General features: G+C 40.8%; 1 protein-coding gene across 2 annotated transcripts in view; it reads left to right on the top strand.

Annotated features, from left to right (window-relative positions):
* The window catches only part of LOC115266546 (protein SCAI), a 29,207-nt gene extending 14,800 nt beyond the window's left edge, over positions 1-14,407 (top strand). Inside the window, exons 5-11 of one of the 2 annotated variants that reach the window (XM_029872828.2) lie at positions 8,149-8,292; positions 8,356-8,495; positions 8,554-8,742; positions 8,809-9,007; positions 12,150-12,217; positions 12,294-12,494; positions 12,553-14,407. In XM_029872828.2, the coding sequence (XP_029728688.1) occupies positions 8,149-8,292; positions 8,356-8,495; positions 8,554-8,742; positions 8,809-9,007; positions 12,150-12,217; positions 12,294-12,494; positions 12,553-12,797 (1,186 nt within the window). In that variant the 3' untranslated portion in view covers positions 12,798-14,407. The remainder of the gene's footprint in view (positions 1-8,148; positions 8,293-8,355; positions 8,496-8,553; positions 8,743-8,808; positions 9,008-12,149; positions 12,218-12,293; positions 12,495-12,552) is intronic. The other variant, XM_029872829.2, reaches the window with a different exon arrangement.
* The last annotated feature ends 11,492 nt before the right edge of the window (positions 14,408-25,899 follow it).

Raw genomic sequence — 25,899 nt, forward strand, 5'->3', positions numbered from 1 at the left:
GATGTTTTTTCGCTGTCACTTTTGCTGCAGTGCGATGTTTTTCAAATGTACATTGGCTGCATTCTGTAGCAACTGACAGTTTTTTGGCATCTGTCAGATGTTACAGTTATCGAATTTCATTCGATGAAGTGAAACGTAAGCACGTAACAGTTATCGAATGTACTGTATCGAGTAGATTCAACGCTGCGGTATGATGGTTCGCACCGAAATCACGAGGTTTGGTTTTAATATAAACCGTGATGTGTGTCCCATTGTGGACACAATGGGAATCACACGATGGCGGGTGTGACTCTTTCCTTGTCTCTTTCCTTTACACTTTTACGTGCTTTCAACTACTTTTTTTAACTTCTTCAACTAAAATTTTCTCCAAATAAGTTTTTCCTTCTATTGACTTTTGACTCTCGTCTATAGTGGTTTCGCAGCGCAGTGTCACGAACACTAATGCAAATCTACTGGTTGAAAATATGCCCATTTGATTTTGCTGGGAACAGCTGATCTTTGTTTACTATTTTCAACCAGTAACTCAAGTGGTGTTCGTGTAATGCAGCGTGTACTTACACGCAACACTACTAAAGGCAGAAACCACTATGGCAACCACCAGGCTTTATATTTGTGGAGATCGTTGACCCCGAACTTTTGGCCATTGACCCGCCGTAAGCGCCGAAGGTCTTCCTCATGACAACCCAGTTCGCCATCCCAAGGCTGCCCATTCGTGCAGTCCTGCACTGCACAACGCTGGCTAGCGGAACTATCGCCATCTTCACATGGGGCAGTGTACCGATTGCTGGAAACGTTGGATGCATATTTTAGTTCGCAGAACGCAGCCGTTGTGGAGTGCATTGATCTCCTGGAAGAACTGTTGTGTTTCTTGAGAATGCCACAGCAGTTCTATTCCATTCTCCTAGAGGGGCCACGTCAAGCTCACTATCATCGCCTCGTTGCCTCGAGATTCTGCGAATATGCTGGGGCGACATCCCGTTGCTTTGTTTGCTATATGTCGCACCGTAGTGGTCGTCAGCTCAGTAGGTACATTGTCGATGACGGAGAGTTTTGGGCGCAGCTTGACCATCATCAGTAGTGGTCTGAGTCAACGTTAGCGGCACGTTAGGTCCTGACGTCGATAATGTAGGAGAAGTGCCGTCTATGAATCGGAACGTTGTATATTGGCAAATATCTATGTGTAACGATAATAGAGGATGTTTCGGAAAAGGAGCTACCATTCAGTCGTTGAGCCGTTGTTGTTCATCGTCTGTTGGACGTTGCACTTTAGAATTGACGGTGCGAATTCCTTCTCCTGGCTTATTTGAGCGTTTAAGTCTCCTGTGATGATCTTGACGTCGTGACTTAGGCAGCGCTTGTATTCGCATTCAAATTGCGCGAAGAATGCGCCTTTCTCATCATCACTGCTTCCAGAATATGAGAGATGTGCACGTTGCTAAAGTTGAAGAATCGGTTCTTGATCCTCAACGTGCTTATCTTTTCGTCCATCGGTCACCAGTGCCACCTAGCCCTTTCCGTGCACAGCTGATATGATGCTCTCGGTTAACTTACGCTGAACGAAAACCCCCGCCGTTTAAAGAATGATTTTTCATTCATTACGATTCAAAATCGCAGAATCCGAATTTTAAATGATCACACAGCAGAACGATTTTACTACATTCTACTGAATTAAAATCATCCTGTTATTGTATAAAAATTGACACAATCAATGAATGATTTTCTACTTAGGGTGTGCTGATATTTATTATCATCTCAAAATCAACTGAAAGTATGTCCGGCTGTGTCCTATATCGAAAATAATCCAGTTTCAGTTTGACACTCGGTTCGACATCTGTCATTCGTTTGAATCAGTATGGTGAAGTAGAAGTTTTGCTAGCCAGTTGTGTTTCAGAGTTTCAGATCGGAACGGAAAATATTCTTATTATGTACAACGCAAAAGGTAAGAATGGCATATATTTTGTTTGTTTGTTCATTAAAGGAACTTTAAACATGGCCAATTGATAAATTCTTATTGATTTACAGGATATTTTGCTTCGATTTTTGCCTCGCACTCATGCCGGATCCAAATAAATATGAATAGCATGTAATAAATTTAAATATATGTAGTATGAATAAATAATTGATGAAATGGTTCAATATTTGGGTATCTTTAGGGGGCATCCATAAAGTACGTCACGCTTAGAGGGGGGAGGGGGGGTTCTGAAAATTGTGACAAGCAATGTGTGAAGTATAGGAAAAACCCGTACGAAGGGGGAGGGGGGGTTGAAAATTCCCATTTTTAGCGTGACGTACTAAATGGATGCCCCCTTATTGAGTTTTTATTTTCATTCAGTTCAAATTTTTACTGAAAACAAACCCACATCAAATTAAATCGAGAAAGAAATGAATATCATTCATTAATTTCCTTCTCAAAATGTAATGAAAATCATCCTGTTTTGGGATAATCGTCATTCACATTGTTTTGATTTTGAAGGAAGCTGCATCGAATATAAATCATCCGAATCTTATCTGATAATAGGCATGGGGCTCGAATGAAGCAAAAATCATTCAATTCATGGCGGGTATTTTCGTTCAGTGTAGGTGTGATCGGAAAGAGTAAGCATATGACTGGCTTTGCAGATGTTCTCAATGCATTTCGTGTGAAACATGGAATACGCATTAGTGTAGAATTAGCTATATGTTAAAATACACATTAATAAAAAAAAAAATATCATCGCTTGATGAGATATGAACATTGGGAATTCCGTGAACGAAGCAATATTTTGAGCGTTTTTAATACTTTGGTTAGAGCAATCCTGGAACACTTAATTGTACAAATATGACTGATTTAACAACCATTTTTTCAACCTGTTAAGAATGCTTTCTGGCCAGGTTCAGATGTATGCGTTGCCTAAAGAATGGAAAATCATATCTGGTTGAACTTCTCGATTATTTACCTTATTTATTAGTAGACTCTCAGTTGACAGTGCAGTTGCTTTCTAGTTATCTAAAACATTTTCTGAAATGAAAGCAGCTTCTCCATTGGCAGAAAAATCAACAATTCGCTATTCTCTACTTTGTTGAACTCTATTACCCTTATCGACAGGTAGCCCAAAAATAACAGATCAAAACACAATCTATTTGTAAATATCGTTGCTTTATTATCTTTCGTTACCATAATTACAATTTATAGTAGTGTTTTGTATTGCTCTTGCGTTTCATCGGTGTGTATCGATTGCAGATCGATAGTGGCTCTGATGCTTAAATTTTATGTTTTGCCATTGCAATACTTCTATACCCACATACCTATCAATCTATACTACAGAACACTTCACTTAAATGAAACTATATAATTGCATAAACTGTAAAACGTGTGAATTAGTTTATCGCTACCTTTGTTTGCCATATCAAAAGTGTACGTTTTATAGTACTTTTTTCGTTTTTTGTTATATTGATTACTACAACTGATTTTCTTTTGATTTTATTGAGTAGCCTTATAATTTATCGTTTTCTAATGCGTGTGCACCCTGAAGCAAATTAGTTTTAAGGATTTTAGTTTTAAGGATGTACGAGCAAAAAGTCGTTTGTAAATATTACCGCGTAGGACGCTTCTTTGCTCGTACAGTTTTATATGCTTAAGATGTTATAATTTAAGGATTAAGACGTGGAAAATTGGCCCGTTCATTCATCTGCCCATTTGTCTCATCCATAGTTCATAGTTCATCTCACGTGGTCAACACTCAACATATTCCGCGCTCTCTAATCAGCCATCAGTAGACGTTTGCCTCATTTTCTTACAACTTTTTTTAAGAGCATCATTTTGTTGTTCAGATCGTCCAGCATCATATCTTAGCCTTACATTTCTCATTGATATACTTTTGTATTTGTATGAGTACGTGTGTCATTAACGGCCGTCACCATGTTGCTTCGGATACGATGGAAAGCCCGGTGGTGTAGGTAACTGTAATGATGAATGTTGTGCAACAAATGCCAAGCTGAGCAAATAGGCTCGAATGGTGTGTCGTGTTTGTTCAAGTGAATTAAGGTGCAAAGAATTTTTGAAGTTTTTCAAAAACGATAGATGTAGATTTTGTAACGTTGAACTAATAGAGTTATCACGTTTTAATAATATAATACAGGTTTATAAGTGAGAGGCTACATTTCAGAATTCATAGAAACAGAATAAGGAAACGGCCATAAATTACGCCATGCATTGGGAGAATAAAGAGTGGCATAACGCAATTTTTACGTAACGTAGTTTATGGACGTTTTCTTATGCAGTACTATTCTACAACCAGAACTTCTTGTACATGGGTGTCCCACTTCACGCCCACTGATATTTCTCAGTTGTTTCTCGACCAACTAAGCTGACACATAAAGATTGGAGTGGCTGGTCAAGAAGTCATGGCTGTGTTTAAAAACACCTAAAATCTTACTTGGTTGAAAACTTGTAAACCTGTGTTATCGTTCCTAAATAACTGTGCGAAAACCGCTATCTTTTTGGAAAACGTACCTAAATTGTTTGCTCCTTAACATGTGCATCTAGTTTTTGTTTTGTCGTGCATCACGAGTAAATGTAAATATTACAATAGGTAATTGATAATCGATCAATAGCTAAAAGTGTATCGTGCATGATGGTGATACTGAATGAAGTGATTAGCGTTTTCATCTAAATTATTAAAAAAAACCTCCCAAATTAGTGACAATCATTGCGAGATACATAGATCTTGTCGTTAGGATTCTTATAATTTGGAAACTTACTGCTAAATTTGACAACTAAACAAGAGGGATGATAGGTATCACAACCGATTAAAAGTTAGATGAACATCTTCCTGGAGGTATATTAAAAAAGAGCCCGTTTTCTGACGTGTTCTCTGAGGTCTTCCATAGTAGTTAAAAGAATTTTACTGTTTATTTATTGGATGTTGTGTTATTGGGTTCAAGGCTAGTAGGCCGTAAGTAGAACCGAATGGGCGAGATCCCTCATCTAAACATCGTCGTCAAGAGCCTCCTCCGCCATACCCTTGTAGGCAGCGGCCTTACAAATATTGTTCCTCTTGAGCTCGAGAATCTTTTCGCTGGGACTAGTACGTCGAATACTGCGTACGTTGGCTCCAAGATCAGTGAGCTTGTCATTGTTCTTGATGACGAAAGCGTCAACCTTGTCACGGTTGACACCTAATCTCCTACTTCTCCTTCGACTAGGGCTCCAAAACTCCAACTCTCCTTACTTCTTCCTCTTTTTCTTCCACCTGTCCACTAGGCTCCAGTGCGCGTCCACCCCCTGACACGCAGTAATATGTAATGGCTGCGGTCTAACGCAAGATCATAACCCTCTTCTCACTTCAACTGGGCACTGTCCGGCCACTTCAGAAGCACACTTTCCAACTTTCCAAGACACCTGGCAGAGGTCCGTCGTATTGGCATTCTTGACCTTCTTCTACATCCACAGGGTTAATATCGAGTGCTACTGCATTTCCCCAGCTCTGCGACTGCTTCACGATTGCAGTCGCCGCGGTGCATTTGAATCTGATTCATTGGCGCTGTTGCTGCCACCGTAAACATGAGCTAATCGTGGTCTTTACGCGCCGCTAGTATCGACTTACTGATCCTCAACAAGCTCTGATTGAAGTTTTTACTGATTTTGATCTTTGAGGAAGCGAAGTTGATGATCATATATCAAGCTGTTAAGCAGCTTCTTCCATAGCGGGACTCAATGCTCTCTGTTATTGTAAGTAGTGACCACGCTTCATCCATTACTAGGGAGGTTGGCCTTTCCAGAGCCCTACATTTACGCGGCACTTCACACTATTACACCCTAAAATAGAGCTGCGTAGCCTTGCAGCAACTCATATCGATGACACGCTCTTTGGAGTGGGCACCAAGGTGATTGCCAATTAATTTCCTCGATTGCCTTACCACTTTCTTTGTCCTCGGAAGGCGGGCAGGGTCGACACAGCTTGTTTTTTTTTTCTTCCATTATAAATTGAATTTACAAAGATTTGCTTCTGTTTTATTGACGTTTTACTCTTCTGCGGTTGATTTTTTCCCGCATTGATGTTTCAAATGGAGGCGACACGCCTCCTAAAGATAATTGCTCGAACGTGGTTTTACCAGGCATCTTCACCTGGGCCTTGGGTTGTCTATTTCCGGCGCAAGTGAAACAGTCCAAGCTGCGTGTAACTGCACCTAGTTACAAAGCAGCAAATGAAATTGCTCAATACCAAGCGTTTACTGTTGAATACGCGGTCTATGTGCCAGCACGAGAAGTAGAGGTGAAGGTGAAGATCCTCGACGAAACGCTGACTTGCGAGAACATCAAGACCGGATACTTCGAAAAGAAAAATTCGACAAGGTAGCAAGAAAAAAGCTACAAGAGCACCTCAAACTCCAACTAAACTTCTCAAGCCCCCCCCGAGGACTGCTAGCTTTTAGGGCTCTTTTGGATCGCATATATGATGGCCTCGGACTTTCTGACTCCTACAGAGGCATACTTGACACTTTTATCCAAGCAGTTGAAGAGTATCTTCGGAATTTGACTATTTCATGGCCCCTCCTTGCTTCGATCATATCTTTTGATGGCTAATTCAACAAGTGAGGTACAAGATATGATCACTGTGCTACAGTGGAACTGTCGTAGCCTAAAACCTGTTTAAGTTTTCGATTCACAATTCTGATTGTGTAGTTTTGTGTTGTTCCTTGTTGTGAATGCATATGGTTTAGATCATTGGTTTGTTCTTTGTCGCGTTCAGTCAAGCCAAAGTCTACGCTCCATACAAATTTCAAAAGTTTTGTATGGACAAAAGTGTACAAGTGGGAGGGGGGGGGGGGGGGGGGGTGTCGGAGATGACCAAATTTTGGTCTACGTGGTTCATGAACTAAGGGATCGTTATAACTAAGTTTTTTAGAGCAAATGACTCAAAAGTAGTGTGTTTTAATTTGTTTTTGTTAATTATCATTGAAAAATGCGTAATAAATTAAAATTCTTTCTTAGGCAATGTTGTGGCCCCTGTTTCACTCTCTAATTCGTTCTTTCACATCAGACTTCTACCTCTTATCGTTTTCTTGCAATTTCGTTTTAAACATCGCATTACAGATCATAAATTTGTAACTGTACTAGTAACTATTTTTTTGCACTGTGCCACTGGAGCTGACGCACGTTTAATTCGAAATTGCAAGAAAACGATGAGAGCAGAAGTTTGGTGTCAAAGAACGAATTGTAGAGTAGAACAGGGGTCACAACTTTGTCTAAGAAAGAATTTTAATTTATTACGCATTTTTCAAAGATAATTGACAAAAATAAATTAAAACACACTACTTTTGAGCCATTTGCTCTAGAAAACTTAGTAATTTAATTAAACCAATCGATTGAAAGATGCCTTTTGATAGAAAACAAGGGTAAAAAAACTGCGATAAGTTTGACCATTTTCATGTTATAGCCAGTTAAGGCAATAATAGTCAAAAACATGGAACGTTCAATAGCTACGCAACGGTTGAGATTTGACCATATGCGTAGCACATTTTTTTCACCATTTATGGTCCTCTATCACTTTTTAAAAAGTTTGCACTCAGGAACCTAACACCCTGTATGTAAGTATTTAGCTGCAGACCTTTCTCTCTATAAAAATATATTATTATTGAATATTTTTTGAGTTAACAATTTTGACGGGTTTAGATGCTAATTGACAGGTAGGATATATAGTATGTTTCTGTCTGCAAAATGATCAATTGGAATTGAAAGCTCTTAGTTAAATGGAAGTGCTCAAAGAACACTAAGTTGTTAGGCAGCTCCAACCCAGTGGATTAAGAATACATAATTCAAAGTTAGGATCACCCATTTTTTTATCGCTCATTCATTTATTGCCAGTCATGGTTCCGATCATCGGATGACGCTTTTCTTGCTTTGTGTCAAAAATGCTCACTTCTATCCTTTCCCGTGTCACATTTTCTCATGTATTTGTATCGCTCATGCACCCATTCGATAGCAACTTCATACACGACTTTCATATTCATTCAGTCAGCACAGCACCTAACACAGAACACACCAAAACACTCCCAAACGCAGACATTCACACCCGTCATACACCATGGAGTTCACCAATATTCGAAAGCACGGGCCATTCGTCTTTCGTTGTAGAATAGAGTGACTCCACGTGTGTTGACCGATAGTGGTTCTGGTTCTAGGTTGAGTCCCCTGACGACGCCGCCCTGCGAGAGGACGCCCCACATGACCCTCAGTCTGCAGGAGATACTAATCGTGGGGTCCGCCTGCGAGCAGGCCAAGTTCTCCGAGCTGACGATGGATATGTTTAGGTGAGTAACGAAGGGGGTTGACGAGGGAGTTTACCAGTTATTTGAACGACTTCACATTCACAGAATGCTACAAACACTGGAAAGGGAACCAACGGAATCTATGCATCCTCTAGCCGGGCACCCAATGGTGACACACGGAGGACCACATGATGCCAGTCCTGCAGCCAGCAGGATGCCACCTTACGGAGTGCCAGGGTCCAAAGGTAAGGATAAATTTGAAAGCGTTCTGGATGAATATTAATAGAATAACTTCTTCTACAGGTTACGTGGAAAATGGTGACCGACGAGGAATGCGTGATAATCCACACAAATATCTGCTCTACAAACCATCGCTCAGTCAGCTCATGGTGTTTCTGTCGAGTGGGTTCAAAGAACTGCCACCAGGTGGAGCTCTTCTATTGTACATGTCAGCCGACGGATGTTTCTCGACTACGAAGCATCCACAGGATTGTATGGTCACAGCGTACACAGTCGGTGGTTGGGGTTCTAAGACGACGTTTACTGTTTGTTTTTCAGATGGTTACGAGTTAGGAGGTTTGGCGACGAGCGTAAAACGCGATGCAGTCGACGGAGGATTGGCGGTGAGGGGCAAGTCTAGTGCCGGCTATAAAGAACCACATTGTCTCTACCCGGGAGACCTGTATCCATACACACGGAGACCCCTGTTTATTATAATAGATTCGGATAACTCGTTTGTGTTCCAGCATATACCAAGGCAAGTGAAAACATTGTTTGAATCAGCTAAAATGGGATTTCTTGACGCATCTAACTTTGTGATCCTACTGTCACACAAAATTCCTATCGGTGTTTTGTATCATTTGTATACATAGTACCGTAACAGATATGTATGAGGCCACTTCCTCCTCCTGGGGCTTTACACATTTTTCTTCAGTGTCCCTTGTCACGATAACACCTTTCCTATAATACAGAGTGATCGACGGCATTATCGACGTCAGCACTTACTTGGTGGTTGCCCAATTGCGCCCAAAACTTTCCGTCATCATTCATGTACTATACCAGCAACCGCCACGGTATAACCTTTTGCGTCTGAAGCAACCGGATGACACCTCAATATACGTACAGAATCCCGAGGCAGCGTTGCCAGACAAGAGAAAGTTCGATGTTACCCATCTAGAGAACTGCTGGAGTACACTAAAGGCGTCTCTCCGGAACCACCAAGAAGGCATTGCTTCTGAGAGGGGCCAGTGCACACGGCATCCTTAAGGTTAGCTGCGTAGCCTGCAACAATGAACATCGATGATTTGAGAGTCCACCAAGATAGAATGCTGACGCTTAGCCAGTTTCCCTAGTGGTCCTCACCACTCATTTTGTCCTCGGAAGGCGGGCAGGGTCAACCACCACGCCAGCACCCAACTATTTTGTAAGCATCAAGAGCTGATGTTTACATGCAACACAATCTGAGCTGCTGCAGGCAAGGGTATTACCACCTTTCAGGCCCTATCAGTTGCACTAGAAGGTTGCTGACAGTAGGGCCTCCATCTGCCCTGGCCTTTACCGGGACCCTTTCCAACCGCGGGCTCGGATCCAACCCAGTAGACCAACGCCACGACAGCAACGTACCAGAATGTTCTATCCGCGGCCACTTAATCGTTGTAAGGGTCAATTTCGATCGCAGGACAACGGTCTGAACCCCTGAACCCTGAACCTCTTGAATCGCTTCCGAACTAGCCATTCTCCGACTCCACGCGTTACCGCCTCTGTAACTCCAAGACGATGTGGGTGGTAGCCGTTGAAACGGCCTTCTGGCCAAACACATCCCTACACATCCTCTGGACAAGATCCTCCGGAGGTATGCTCCCCGCATATGACAAGCATGCGGTCACGCATGCACATTTAGCATGTTCCAAACCCTCAGGGCAGGTGGAGACCCTGCTGTCAGCAACCTTCTGGTGCAGCTGATAGGGCTTGGAGGGTAGAGATACCCTTGCTTTCAGCAGGTCAGATCGGGTTGCATGTGGGCATCGGTTCTTCCCAAGCAGTTGGGCGCGGGCGGGGTTGACCCTGCCTGCCTTCCGAGAACAAAGGGAGTGGTGAGGACCGCTCGGGAAACTGGCTAAGCGCCAGTATGTTACCGTGATGGACTCTCCAGAGCGAGTCATCGATGTTCGTTGCTGCTAGGCTACGCAGCTAACCTTGAGGGTGCGACGTGCACTTGGTGGTTCCGGAGAGACGTAGGGTTTGGCGACCATAGGAATGTGTTTAGTGGGTACGAGGAGAGAGTAGTCCTGGCTTTTACTATTGTTGTAGAAGACGGCCTCAGCCCCACACTACCCTATCCTTGATGTTAGGGTGTCTGTTGAGCAGATTAACCTATAGTTTAGAAGGAAAAAAAAACGCTCATGTGACCGGAGGTCCTCTACGGAGAAGGGACATGGACCATGCATAAAGAGGACCTATACGGAGTTTTTGAGCGAAGCGTGCTTAGGACGATACTTTAAGCGTTTCACGATGGTTTCATGGGCTTTATGGGGTTCAGGGATGTTTCAGGAGAGTTTCAGATGAGTTTCGGAGAGTTTGTAAGGTTTATGAGAGCTTTAAGGTTTTCTGGGGGTTTCAATTTGGTTTCGGTGGTCCTCCGAGTAAATTCAGATGGTCTCTTGCAAGTCCTCCCATGAAGACCATGAAATCGTGCCCATGCGGCTAGCAGCATCAGTCGTCTATACGTTTCGTAAGCTACAGAGTGTTGGTTCGATTTTCGCACTACGTGTTGTCCGTTGTCTCATGTAAGTGATCGTGTAGTTTGTGCAACCACTGCGCTGGTTGAAAACGGTGTAGTGTCCTTAAAAATCCCTGCACCCCATGATACCCTTACAAAATCCCTTGGAATGCTCTTGGAGCCTTTCTGGAACTCTTGAAACCCTCCTGAAGTCCTCAAAAAACTCCAAGAGGCCCCCGAAAAATTCCCTAAAACTTCCATGATATCCTTTTCAGGGCCCCTGAAATCTGCCGAAATCCCACTGAAGCATCTTTAGAATCTCCCGAAACCCTTTGACACCTCCAAGCCCTTCAAACCCCTCCCCCCTTTCCTTAATCATGGTATTTCTTAAAACTACTCTGAAACCTCCTTAAGCCCCTTTGGAACTCTCCTGAAATGTTATGTCAACAAAAGAAAGATTTGATTTTAACCGTGTTCGACACAGAATAGTCCCATGAACGTAAGGTTTTACATATAACATGGGACAACAGGAGCTTAAAAGTTGACCATTAGCAGTATATCTCGCTTTTGGGATTACAGGGCTTATACTCGGCTATTATTTAGCACATTCGTTCTATGACATCATTATATTGGCACGCAAGGCGAATAATAGTGCCTAGTGGTTGCCTAGGATGTTAGTGCCATGGATAGGTCGTAATGTCCGAGAAGTGCTGTTCATTAGAAAGAGCCTAATCTGCGATTTAGTTTTCTATAGTGATCTACAGTAGTATGTCATGTTATTGTAGCAGGTGAGCTGTACAATTGGTATAGGTCACTGCATGAAATTCTCTCCTTCTCTTTCACTCTCACAGAAATTTTGTAAACAACAAGGCCAAGAAACGTCAAAATCCCATACAAATTCAAAACAGTGCAGTGCCCTATAGGGAACTGCATGAAATTCTCTCCTTCTCTTTCACTCCAACAGAAATCTTGTAAACAACAAGGCCACGAAACTTCAAAATCCCATGTAAAATCAAAACAGTGCGGTGCCCTATGCGAGCATGTATGCGAGACTTTCCAGAGCAATCCCGCATTGGGCCTTAGGCTATCTTACGCATTAGGATGAACTGTAGTGAACAGCCAGTGCTTACTAAATATGCAACTTAAAACGCTGAACGCCTTGTTTATTCAATTATTACAGGTACTTTGGTCAGCCACTTGTGATATTGATGTCACCCCAAGACGTCCCTGCGAATTTCCAAGGAATGAGTGAGTAGAACACCACTTATTTTTCAGAAGACCTACACTAAGGTTGATGATCTTGTACTCCGCCCTTCAATTTCAGATCTGCAACATCATGGTTCTTTGTTTACACTGTTCCTGCACTCTCCGATGACGGCACTCTGCTACATCTGCAACGTTGGAGATGTCCCGATCCATCACTGGGAGCGATGTCAAAACTATGTCGATCGGTTCGTGACGGAAGCGTCGCGGTTAGTAACAAGGTGTCGAATGGACGAGATAGAACAGGGAATAGGGTACATCGGTAGGTGCTTTTAGGTTACACATAAGGTAACGTGAACTCACAGGAGTTGTATTTTCAGATTCATCCTATGTACAGTTTTTCGGGGATGACTTTCTGCGGACGCTAATCTTACGGTTTGTATTTTGCGATGTGACACTGCGGTTACATCGAGGGTTCCGAGGCCGCCATCAACGGCCACGATGCGAGCCTCCACTGCCGAGTGCGGAACTGTTGGAGCATCCGTCCTTGGCGCACATAATCCTACAGCTGGCTTCGGCGTTAGACGTCAGAGGACACTTCGTCGAGGGTCCCGAAGGCGATTGATGGAGAAAGTCCTGGGATCGTAAAGTCATCGACGAATCCAGCCGAACCAGGAGGGAAACCAGTCGCGACATGCTGCTACTGACGCTGCTACTATTGATGGCTGGCGCGCGACAGCTGCGAGGTGATCTTAGCGGTAAGCATGAAACTTCCATTGCCTGTCGATCGGTGGCATGCAGCAGGATTGTGTTCAAACTATTCAAACACGTCATTAGTGAAGCGACTGATGGTGGTGGTGATCGTATGCAATGTTGTCACGAGTTGCAGTGCTACACTAGAACGCTTTTTATGATTTGAGCATAATCAGCAGACCATGGAACAAAGTGCATCGCACCCCTTAATACAGCAGCAGTATGGATAGTCAGAGCAAAAAGAATATAGAATCGATACACAGCGGAGGCTTTGTTACCTTTTTCTATTTATTTTATGTATGTTTACAGCTTTTTATGCTACTTGTTGTTACATATACACTATAATAGAGGCGGAATGAAGTCGTATAACGGATTGCGTATTTTATACACTCTCTAGAATACATTTTCACAAGATTAAAAATCACACACTCACAAACAGACACACACACATACTGCTCAGCGGTTCCCATAATGTAGATGAGAATGCCCGTAGCGTCTTAGGCTGGAAGGATGTGATTATGCGTAGCCCACTCTAAGGGTCGTTGACAAGGCCTTGAATGGTTTCAGAACTTGGAGTTCGGTTTGGTATGTGTTATAAGTGTTCGAAAAATAGGGGTAAAATGATTCTTCCATGTGTCCGATAGAATACATGTTTATTTATCCAGTTTATTTCAAGATCGTTCATATAAACATTTTTTTAAAAATTGGGCCAAAGTAGAGTGACATTGGACCACTATTCCACACATTTAGAATACGACCGGAATGCATATTGTGTGCTTGACTACTGGAATACATAATTCTAAGATAGTTTGCATCCACCTTCGGATTCTCTGATTAATATTGAATCCGTGAACCAATGCTACCTTCTTTCTAGGCCCAATGTCACCTCGAACGACGGTACTTATTTTGATAGTTTATGTTTCAACATTTGTATAGCAGTGCTGTATAACACTGTTTACTACAGGTATCTCTACATGTTAAACGCTTGCAGAAGTTGAGGTTGATACACACCACGTTTTACTTGCACATATTTCAACAACACTCCTGTCAAATAACTGTTAGATGTTCACTGTTTAGGGCTGATCTGACTTATAAGATGATGAAATACCCAAGCGCAGGCTATAGCCTGTGGTATTCCTCAGCTGCTTCAGGTTCATAGGTAACCAAAAGCAGCGTAATCAGACGTAAAGATGGATTAAATCCTCCACTAGGCATGCTTGCGGACATCATCACTCATTCAACAAAGTTCGTTGCAAAGTTAGGCATGCACTATGCATACATGATCATAGTTAGGAAAATTTGCTCAACATACACCTGAGTATATATCTACAGCGTGAAGGCTCAGGACCGCCTGTAACGCCAACATTGGTGACAGGAAGACCCTTTCCGACTTAACCAAAAAAACAGCCCTTGTACGCAGACCTGCGGACTTAAGCAAGGCGTATTACCGGATGGAGTCGCCGGTGCTACCCGTTGACTGTATGCCGAAAAAAGACGCGTGAAGCAAGAAACCCCAATAGGGCCAATGAACTAGAGCTGACGCCAGATACAGGTACAAAATAGGTTTCTGACCCAAATTTTACATCTCTGTTAAATAGTGCTTGCAAGCTCTAGGCTGGTGACCAACTGATTCCCGTAGTTATTTAGTCACGCCTCATGTAAGAGACAGCCACAGCTGTTGTAGTGTTGGTTCTCGTAAGGTCTGTGGGTCTCCACGCTCACTGAGCTGCGCAGCTTCAGGCTGACTACGATCCTAAGGAACGTCTTCAGAAGGATCTGTCAAGATGACAGTATCGCAAGTCGCATGTCCGTGAACCATCAGGCATGTCAAGAAAATCGTAGTGCGGATCGTATTGTCGATTTACCCCTTATCGAACGCGACGATTTGAATCTGTTGCGGGTGAAACCGTCGCCAGAGTCGTCGCCAGCCAATCAGCTGGCGGGAGTCTGCCGTTTCTCCGATCTCACTAACACAAGCAGCAGCAGAGGTGCGATGATTCAGAAGTGCCGACTGGAAGTTGGCAGCGCGTTTTGTTGTGAAAGCAACATACAATACTTGTGTAACAAATCTTTTGTGACTTTTTATTAAGAACAGGTGAGTTTTCCCAATTCAAGTGGATGCTGATCCTAAGTAAACGGAGTCAGTGTTGAGAATACTCACTTACAAGAGTCATACTCACTTGCTATTATCTCAGATGAGAAACATGCGTGTTTTAAGCGTTTTCCATATTACGGAAACCTTTTGAAAATGTGTAAATTATGATACACAACAACGCATCTCGGATGCCACGTGATTTCCCAGGTTTATTGGAGATCAGTGGCATTTACAACCAGTGAGAAGCATAATGATTCGGACTCGTAATACAATTCGATATCTGATACCTTGTTGACTACAGAGTAACTTTACTCCAGCAGCGCAGAACCGAATACTTGACTTCCATTCATCCAGCGTTATGTATATCAGCCTTATTAGTTTCGCTAGAAAACCATGTTTGGACATTTTCTGTCCTTTGGGCGTGGACAGGAAATCAATCGAGCTAAAGTTATGATATGTTAGCGTTTAGTGCTGCTAGTTATATGGTATAGTTCAAATTTGCAAATTCACTAACAAATATACATAAACTGTTTAGAAGGGTTCTGAAACCATGAGAGTAACTACAACGGACCCACATGTAATTAAAAGACACAAACAAAGAACTCAGAAGTTGTTTATGATTGAAATGTACCAAAAAGAAACAAAATTCTGTACTTTAAACATTATTTTCTAAATTTCGTGTTATAATGTTCTCGTTTTGAGTTAGATTTCCGTATGAATTTATTTCGATATATTACTAACGGTTTCAAATAGGTTACGACACCCCATTTTTTTCAAGTTAGGTCAAAAGCTTATGATTTCTATAACACCAATTGTTTTTCAAATATTTCGTTATATTTACTTTTACCACAGGAAATAGAAACTAGTCACAAACAGACACATTAAATACACTAAAACAAAATAAGTGCAATAACTCACTACTGTAAAATACCCAGCCGATATTTGGACAATATAAACGTGTGATCACTGCCGCTATTTCGCTTCATTAGAAAAAAAAACGATAAAATAAAATGTAAACAAAATCATTAAGAGAAAAAATAGATACTTTTTCTTGGTTAACTCTACCTACTGGAACATATATGTAAGATAACATACAAAGGGACAACAGCAAGGCAAACCAAACAGAGAACAAAGCACACTATCGGAGGAATGGATACAAAACAGGCGAAAGAGCTATTGAATGGAATGAGGAACATAGGAAACAGAAAACCCATTTAGACGCATTATACACGTTAACAAAATCGGTTCTCGCGTGGTAAAAGAAGAAAAAATACTAAAAAACCAAAGGACAGTAAAAACGTAGATTTTTTAGAAAGTGCTGTAAGGTTATGTGGAAGCAGATTATAGATAGGGAATTATATATATTTAAAAAGGTATGGAGAATAGGATAATTCAACCAGATAACGATGGAATAGCATGTATTTAAATGGAAGTATTTAGAATACAGTTCGTTTCCTTCAGTCTCACTTTTCAGTTAAAGAAAAAGCATTAAAAAAGATATAAGCATCAACAGTCGTAGCAGCGTGTAGAAAAAAAAAATACTCTGACAGAAAATCACCTGAATGGAAAGTAGTGAACGTCCTGACAACAAATTTGTAGGCTAGAAGCAGATCGTTCATAAAAAAAAAATCGCGATATAACCGGATCGAGAAGATGAATCAACCCATGAAGTAATACATAAAACCCCCTGATAGAAAAAAAAAAACAAACTTAGTACATTTATCAAAAACAACCTTGCACCTGATGTTGTCGACTTCACAGTAACGCGTAACTTTTTTCAGTTCTTGCTTTATACGTTGGTGGAATGAATGAATCCAAATAAAATCCGATCACAACCGAAGAAGACGAAGAAGTTTTGATGTTGAATAGATGGAAGTCCTTGTCAATAGTAGTGCGAAAGAAAAAAAAGAAATACACGGAACACGAAGCTCACAACTTACACAGTAATATAACATTAAAAGAAAAAAAAAAATAGCTAAACGTTATAAAGTCCCCCAGAGCATACAAGCCAAGCGATCCAAAGGTAAACAGGAGAAAATGTGAAAAATAGAAGTAAAAACCAAAGCAAATACTAACAGTACCCGATAGGCACGGAAACAATACATATATTTGATAACAGATGATCATGCAGACGTATATGTGGAGCAAATGGAAATCAATCTTGTTTCGTTATTTTGAATGGTATGAATGTACCAAACTGGAACAAATGGTTTATTTCGTTTGATTGTAGCGCGATGAATATACTTTAATTTCGATTTCTTTGGGTGACTATTCTGCAATGCTCTACACGAAAATGCCTCTCAGTGTGCTTCAATGAGGCGAATAATTTTCTTAGGGGTACCTTTGTGCCGCAGAGCTCCTCACATGTTTCCTTAATTGAGACGGTCGAAAATTCGAATCCAGTCACGGTTGCCATCTCATGAGATTCTTTCACATACTTACCTCCACGTTCATTTGAACAACTCCTGAATTTATAAGTTTCTCCTGACTGGGATACCAGTGATATCTCTACATACAAAGGATAGAAGAACGCTTGGACAGCATTCTACGCTTGCTCGAACATATCGCCGAGCTGTTCGACAGCATCCATGGCCCTCTTGCAGGCGTATTGCATCAGCTGGTTGCCGAAGTTCATCTTGTCATCCATCAAAACACCCTGCTGCTTTCGCGAGCTTTGTGAGAGGAGTCATATGCCGCGTCCAATAATACCCGACCTCGAAATGGTTGGGTTTCCAGTGACCCTAAGGTTAAGACTATGGATCGCCATTCCGAAGAAGGCGGATTCGATTTCCCATTCGGGTCGGGAAAATTTTCTCGACTCCCTGGACATAGTGTATCATTGTACTTGCCTCACAATATACAAATTCATGCAATGGTAGGCAAAGAAAGCCCTTTAATCAAATACTGTGGAAGTGCTCAAAGAACACTAAGTTGAAGGGAGGCAGGCCAAGTCCCAGGGGGGACATCGAGCCACAAAGAAGAAGAGTAAACAAATTTTCACAAAAAAATGGTTTCTGCAAAAACGAAAAACTTTTTCCACCAGGGAAAAATTCAGGAGATACCTTGATCCATACTCTACATGTGTACGAAAACCGATTTTGAAAATATTGCTTCGTTATTTCATTAAAAATCAAAAACCAAAAAAATGAGGAAATGCTTCCAGTTTCGCCTTAAGGGTTGACGAATTTTGTGCGGAAATCAACAACAGAGACCAAAAATTCCACAATGCCTGCCCAAAATTTAAGATTGCAGCTCTAAAACCAAGATGGAGGTCTAAAATTCAAGATGGCGGCTGTTTAATTGAATTATTGGTTCTAAATCATGAAATAAGGGTATATTTGGTATGTGGGAAATGTCCGGAGTCCAAAAATGGTGACCAGAATATTTTAGATGGCGGTCTAACATCCAAGATGGTGGCTCCAAATTCAAGATGGTGGCTGTTTGAAGGTGTTTTAGGTTCTAAAACCATGTAATATGGCTATATTTGGTATGGGAAAGATGTCCGGATTCCAAAAATGATGACCAGAATATTCAAGATGGCGGCCCCAAATCCAAGATAGTTGTTCCAAATTCAAGATGGCGGCTGTTTAACGGAGTTTCAGGCCCTAAAACATGCAATATGGGTGAATTTGGTATGGCGAAAATGTATGGAGTCCAAAAATGGCGTATATTTGGTACGGGAAAGCAGATGTCTGAAGTCCAAAAATAATGACCAGAATATCCAAGATAGCGGTCTAAAACTCAAGACGGAGGCTCCAATTCAATATGGCGGCTGTTCAATCGTGTTTTGGGCTCTGAAACCATGTTATATGGGTATATTTGGTATGGGAAAGATGTCCGGAGTCCGAAAATGATGACCTGAATATCCAAGATGGCGGCCCAAAATCCAAGATGGCTGCTTCAAATTCAAGATAGCGGCTGATTAAAGGAGTTTTAGACCCTAAACATGCCATATGGATATATTTGGTATGGCGAAGGTGTCCAGAGTCCAAAAATCCTAGATAGCGACTTAAAATTACAAATGGCGGCTGTGAAATTGAATATGAGGCTCTAAACCCATGCTATAGGAGTATATTTGGTAAGAGAAAGACTTCTGGACTTCAAAAATGGCGACCAGAACATCCAAGATGGCGGTCTGAAATCCAAGATGGTGGCACCAAATTCAAGATGGCGGCTGTTTAATTGTGTTTTAGGCTCTGAACCATGCAATATGGGTATATCTGGTATGGGTGAGAAGTCCGAAGTCCAAAAACGGCGACCAGAAATTCCAAAATGGCGGCTCAAAATTCAAGGTTTTGGATTTATTTTAAAGTTTAGGGCTCAAACATCAAAAACTGGATTAACGATGTGGTTTCAGGTGCCATGAAATGGATTTTTTGTTATGCGTATGAACGTACGAAAGTTTTGTTGAAATGGGGTTTCGAAAGCACGAGAACGGCGCCATCACTGCTAGGTTGATATATTTGTTTTTTTTATGTGACCGTTATCCCAACATAAATAGTTTTGAGTTTTTTTTGCCAAATATTCATCTAAGTAATATTTTTCAATTGTTGTTGGGTGACGCAGAAAAAATCCCAACCCAGAGAATGATATTATTATTTGCTATTCATCAAGCTACAATCAAATGTCTTTTAAGATATACCGGAGAAGATTACTTTTGAAATTTAATATCAAAACAAATAATTTCAACGTGTGATTAACATTCATACTTCTGAGAGAATGAACGATGACAAACACTAAAGATCACTGCCCCGTGTGTTTCATTGACTAATGACGAAATTTCAGATTAGAATATAAAATTGTGACGTGTAGAAACGGAGAAAATATTCAGTTTAAAGTATTTTTCTGTTTTCTTGCAAGAAATTAAAAAGAAAAAAACCGATTCAATTCTGTTTCAGTAGCCCATCTTTAACATCGCCCCAAAAATCGTTAGTTCGAAAAACAACATAATATCAATCAATTTATGCAGCAAACAAAAGAAAACGTGAAATTCGACTCACCACAAAACGATTAATTAATAACAAATCATGATAAGTCAAATAACGCACATTTTATAGAGACGAGAAGGAATACCAACAGACTAGTATCAAATGCAACAAACAAACAGAAAAAAAAACAAAGCCATCAATATAGTAATGATCAACACAGCAAATACAGAGAAGTTACATTTTTCACCGAGGAAAAATAATGCAATCCACATTAGCTACTGGATCGGCCGATATCATCACGGTATGTGATCTTGTTTCATTCTTAACCATTTTCAGTTATCTCGACAAGATTTGGCTTTGAGTGGTATTAATCTAAAGAAAAGATCCAAAGTGTCGAAATGGTTTTGTTGTAATTCTTTATTGAGTTTGTTTGTATTGGGTGTAACTTATTTTTCCAGACAGTTACGAGTTTTGTGAGGAAACTTATTAGGTTCAGTGTTAAATTGCCTTTATCCAATTTAATTAACACAGTCGATATATCATAAATGCTCAAACTTATTTTATCTAAAAAGTAAAGAAAGCAAAAACAAAACTAGATTCATTGTATATCAATAGATACTTCTGTCGAAAGCGTCTTGTGTATAAGCAGGTTGTAAAACTTTCTTATGCTATCCTACATTTGATTTTGATCTATCCTGCATTATACGTATAAGCCTCATTAGTCCGAAAGTCATGCTTGGATATTATTTACCAAAGATCGGCTGGCCAGTCTCCACGTTGAACTCTCGAAGATCATTCAGGATAATTCACAAGGTAAACATCTGATCCGTCTTTAATCCGCCTTCCCGAAAACTAGCCTGATATTCGCCAACGAAGGACTTTCCTAGTGTTCTCAGTCTATTGAATAGTACCTGCTACAGTATCTAATGCATGGCGTACGTGTACGTGATTAAGAAGGGTAATATGGTCTTTCTCATATGGAATTCAATCCTCAGAAATCTTATTGTTTTCCAGCTTGTGTAGGGCATTGTTAACCTCGTCTAGTGTTGAAGGTTTTATTTTCCTCTGCTTGACTGCCTGCTGGTAATTCGCTCCAGAAATTTCTTAATAAAAATCAATATATGAGAGACTTTTTCATATCTGTTTTAGCTGAAACTTTGTGGAACAATGTACTAACGTAGCATTAACTCTTAAGTTAGATGGAAACAAACGCAACTCTCCACTGCGTGAATTTTTCATTGACCGCGTGGAAAGTTGGCTTCACAGCTCCCTCACGCCTTTGCTATGCGTGTGTGATCATCATGTTATTCGACAAACTTTCATCCATGCATTGTAATTTGATAGCATGCTTCTGAATTGTAGCAATAGTAGCAAGTGAATATAATTCCATGCACATAAATGATTTCATCCCTGTTGCCACTGACAGTTGCGCAAAAGCACAGCATATCGCTCCGATCTATCATCTCTTGCGTTTCAGCAACTACAGATTTTGTGCTGCCGTGTCATGCTGTTGTAGGTTCACTTTTTCTGTGCTTGCCACCCTACACCGATCTCTATTGAACTGGATAACGACCACTAACATTCGAATCCTCGTACGTCACTTTCTTGCGATATCGGAGCTACTGTTTGATAGGTTTACGGTTATAGCCTGTACGCCAGATACGTTAGTTTTTTTATTCCATGAACTCGTGACGTTAGAAACCAAACTGGAACAGGTGGATATTATATATTTAAAACATGTATTATCCTACTCCTGCGATACGTAGAAAGATGCAGAGGATTCCTCAGTTTTTGCAATCTAGAAACAAACAAATATAACGATTCGATCATTCTAGTTGGCATTTGCAATGACTTATAAGTTTGTGCAATTGTGATTGACTGTTCATTGAAGACTATCATAAGGTACACACACACACACATCCTAGCGAACATGTATAATTTGAAAACAGATATTGTAACCCAGTTATGTTATTGCTTCTTGGTTCTTCTCAAATTTGGATGAAATCAAGAATAAGGAAGTAAGAAGTATGAAAAATGTTACAAAAAGTCTGAAACTATATAATAAATATAAAAATAACATTACATACTTTATTAAAGTATATATTTATTATCAAGAATATACATAAAAAATCGATGAAAAACAAATCGGAAAAAATAAAAGAAGGTAGAGAAGATAATTACACAAAATCTTTTAGGTCAGCGAGTATTTATCAATTTTTATTGAATAGGAAAGCGAACCCACGTTGTGGAGATTGTAAGTTCAGTGTAAACAATAAAGTGCATAATAAGTGACAACACATAAAAATACGTGAGCTGCAGAACAACCAAACAAACAGTCGCTTGTGAGAAAATACACACCTAGACAAACACATTCAGCTCACTCTGTAGTCGATGATAATAAATTGGATAGCGTGGAAGCAGACATTCTTCTGTTCTTTTAGTAACAACGGACAAACCAGTTTAATTTCACAATTTATTTGTAAACAAAAACACACATAAAAAGTAAATACAGCAGATGTAGCTTAAGTCAACATTCAAGACATCATCAGTAGTGAAACAAAACAAAAGAATACAAAAGAAAAATAGTTCCATCATTAGAACACAGAAAAAAAAAATACATGTAGGTAACGAGAGGTCCCGTACAGTCAGAGAATAAGGACAATTTATTCTGTCAAATCAGAAGGCTTACATTGATTACTTAAATCAAAACAGTTTCCATACATGCAGAATCATAGTTTCGTCGTTGAAAATTGTTTTCGTTCCAACATCCACGAGGGGACCTAAATCTCGAACGTTTCTTGAGACTCGTTATCGCTTGCTAGGTTACATCAAATTGCATTCTCGAATCGCCGCTTAGTATGGAGTTTCCCATTTACATTAAAAGCTAGTTTCATAGATTTCCTCAGAAACCACTAATCACTCGTTGAGAGATCGTCGATCAACCGGCGTCGTCGTCGCGGGTAAATCATTTCAGTCGTTTCAAACCATGTGGAGATACTTTTTGAGCGCAGAGCGGAGAAGTGAGCCTACTCAACATCATTCGAGCATCCTATCAGCTACCAAAAGAAATTAAATCAAGAAAAGTAAATAAAAGGTAAACTTGATGAACATAATTAAGCATTAAGAAGCAAAAAAAAAACGATGAAACTTAATTGGGTTTCTCCGATGTCGATAATGTACATTTTGTATTGATCCTAAGTAATTTTTTCGGTTTAGAAACGCTAGTAACAAAACGATGCCGAAAGCAAGAAAAAACAGAAGATATTATATAAAATTTAATATATGATAGTTAAATAAATGCTTATATAAACAATTGAAATGGAAGGTGGCTTTATTTCTTCCCGTTTATTTCAGTATTACAAATTTCATATTCCGTCAAGGCACCATTCACCGTGGATCTAAGAAGATTCGGGACAAATAAGGGCTGTCATTTGACACCAGTCTTATAAACATTGTTGGTGCCGCTTTTAATTGCCTTCATTATAGGTTAAAATTAAAGCAATATCCACAGAAGTAGAAAATTTTTCACAAAATTTGGTGATATAGTACAATTAGTAAAGGGTAGTAGGGTCGCCTAATTCCGTGGTAGGTCTCCATTCACCGTGGTAGTAGGGACCCATTCACCGTGTATGAGAAATTTAATTCTTCTTTGTTTAAAAATGATCAAAACAACCCAGCCAAGGGAATTTTCTTCGTTTAAATTCATTTCAAGTAATAACTTGCAAGATTTTATTAGAAAAACGAATGTTCAAATTTTCGATTTTTTCTAGATATATGGGACAATATGGGGCACGGTGAATGGAGACCATTGATTTTTAGGGTACCCATTTACCGTGCCTTTTTGTTTCAATTAAAAAGTACGAGTAATCGTACGTTCTTGTTAAACTTACGTCGGTAATGCAAAATACATACCTGATATGTGAATTTAATTGCTTCTTGGTGGAATAAAAACGTTACTACATTTAGTTTATCGCTTAAATCACCTTAGCGCAGTTTTCGTTTTTTCACTATGAATGCAGTGAACGAGCAGAAACCCGCATCATGTAAACACACTTTAGTGTCAACATGATACTTTTATATGTTTCTAATGAGTGTTATGGCATGGTAACAATACATTAGTGTTGTATTGGGGAAATTGAAGGGAAATTGTCATATTATTCAATCATAATATGGAAATAATGAAAAAATATTCGAAGGCACACGGTGAATGGAGCCCCCACGGGGAATGGCGCCTTGACGGTTTATCAAAAAAATTCTAGAGGATTCAAAAACACGCTTTTGCTTGCACACGTCTCCGAAACTGTACGTCTCCAGTTCTGCACTCTGCGAAGGGTTCGCAAATCCGCCTCCACTGGATCCACCCACCTAGCTCGCTGCACACAACGTCTTCTTGTACCGGTCGGATGCCTCCCATGAACCATTTTAATCGGGTTACTATCCGATATCCTGATGACGTGATCCGCCCACCGTAGCCTCCCGATTTTCGCGGTGTGGACGGTTGTTGGTTCTCTCTGCAGCTGATGCAGCTCGTGATTCATTCGTTTAATCGAAGTCCCGTTTTCCATCTGCACTCCACCGTAGTACCATCTACAACACCTTAATTAAAAAACTCCTAGGGGGTGTTGATCTTCTGCACGTAGTGTTCATGTTCCGTGCCCATGGACCATCATCTTATCCAGGTATCCGTATTTGTACATAATCTGCCATAACTGATTTCGCTCGATTGTGTCATACACCGATTTAAAATCGATGTACACGTGATGTGTGGGCACGTTTTATTCGCGGCATTCCTGCCGTTAAAGCGCGTTCACTCATGAATCCGTGTTTTATTATTTTTCAACCAGCCAAACTCTTCTTGAATCTCTTGGAGGTCAGAGGCCGAAAGTCTTTCATACTCTGCACGTACACCTAGATCTGTTACCACGTCACCTTCGATGCTTGCAACGTCACCATTAAGGTACTCATCGTAAAGCTGTCGCCACCTCACGCTCGCTAGTGAGAAGATTTCCGTGATTATCTCGGCACATGGCAGCTTGTGACAGAAAGCCTCTGCACGAGCGGTTCAGCTTCTCGTAGAGCCTCCGTGTGTCCTTACCGCGGTACAGCTCAATCGCTTCGCGATCTCGTTCTTCCTGCTGGCGCTTATTCCTCCGGAAGACTGAGTTCTGCCTGTTCCGCGCCTGTCTGTAACATGCCTCATTCGCTCTCGCACGGTGTTTTGCAACATTCTCACCCATGCTGCATTATTCTCGTTTATCAACTGTTTACATTCGCCGTCGTACCAGTCGTTTACGCTTCTTTCTCGTCATTAGGTCTCCCTTCGTGTGGGCAGTGCACGTTTGAAGAAGCGGCGCTCAACATGCACATCCTTGCGTTGATCGGCTGCCACCCGATCACACGTTTTCGCATCTTGCCCAATACTATAAATCCTGTTCCCAGTTCATAGGTGGTGCCACAGCTTTGGTAGAAGGTAGCCGCTCGATGCTCGCATTTTCTCACTTTCTGTCCAGTCCAACAAAGTTCCTGAAACGCCACGATGTGGAAGTTTCAGGAATGTAATTCGTCGTAGATTATCCTGTCACATCCTGCGGAACCAAGTTACTTGCAATTCCATATTCCAAGTTTCCAATCGCAGTCCCTTTTTCGTTGCGTTATTCTTTGTCGATTGAATTAAGTCGCATTTTCTCCTATGTTATTCGCAATGGGGATTTTTACGGGTGGCTTATTGGGCCTACGCCAACATTCCTGTCTCGCCGGAGGGCCATCGTGCCAAATCTGTTTAACGTCCGTACCAACACTGGGACGATCACGCTGATGGGGCTACCACCTTGGATCTAGCTGGGCTGATGCAGCATTTCTTACTCAGCCGCTGGATGCCAGAACAGAAGCTGTTTGAGCCACACCTCCTTGGTGGGTCGTACCTCCTCAATCTAGCTGAAGTCAGAAGGACA

Source organism: Aedes albopictus, chromosome 2 (genome assembly GCF_035046485.1).
Source record: "Aedes albopictus strain Foshan chromosome 2, AalbF5, whole genome shotgun sequence".
Lineage (NCBI taxonomy): Eukaryota > Metazoa > Arthropoda > Insecta > Diptera > Culicidae > Aedes > Aedes albopictus.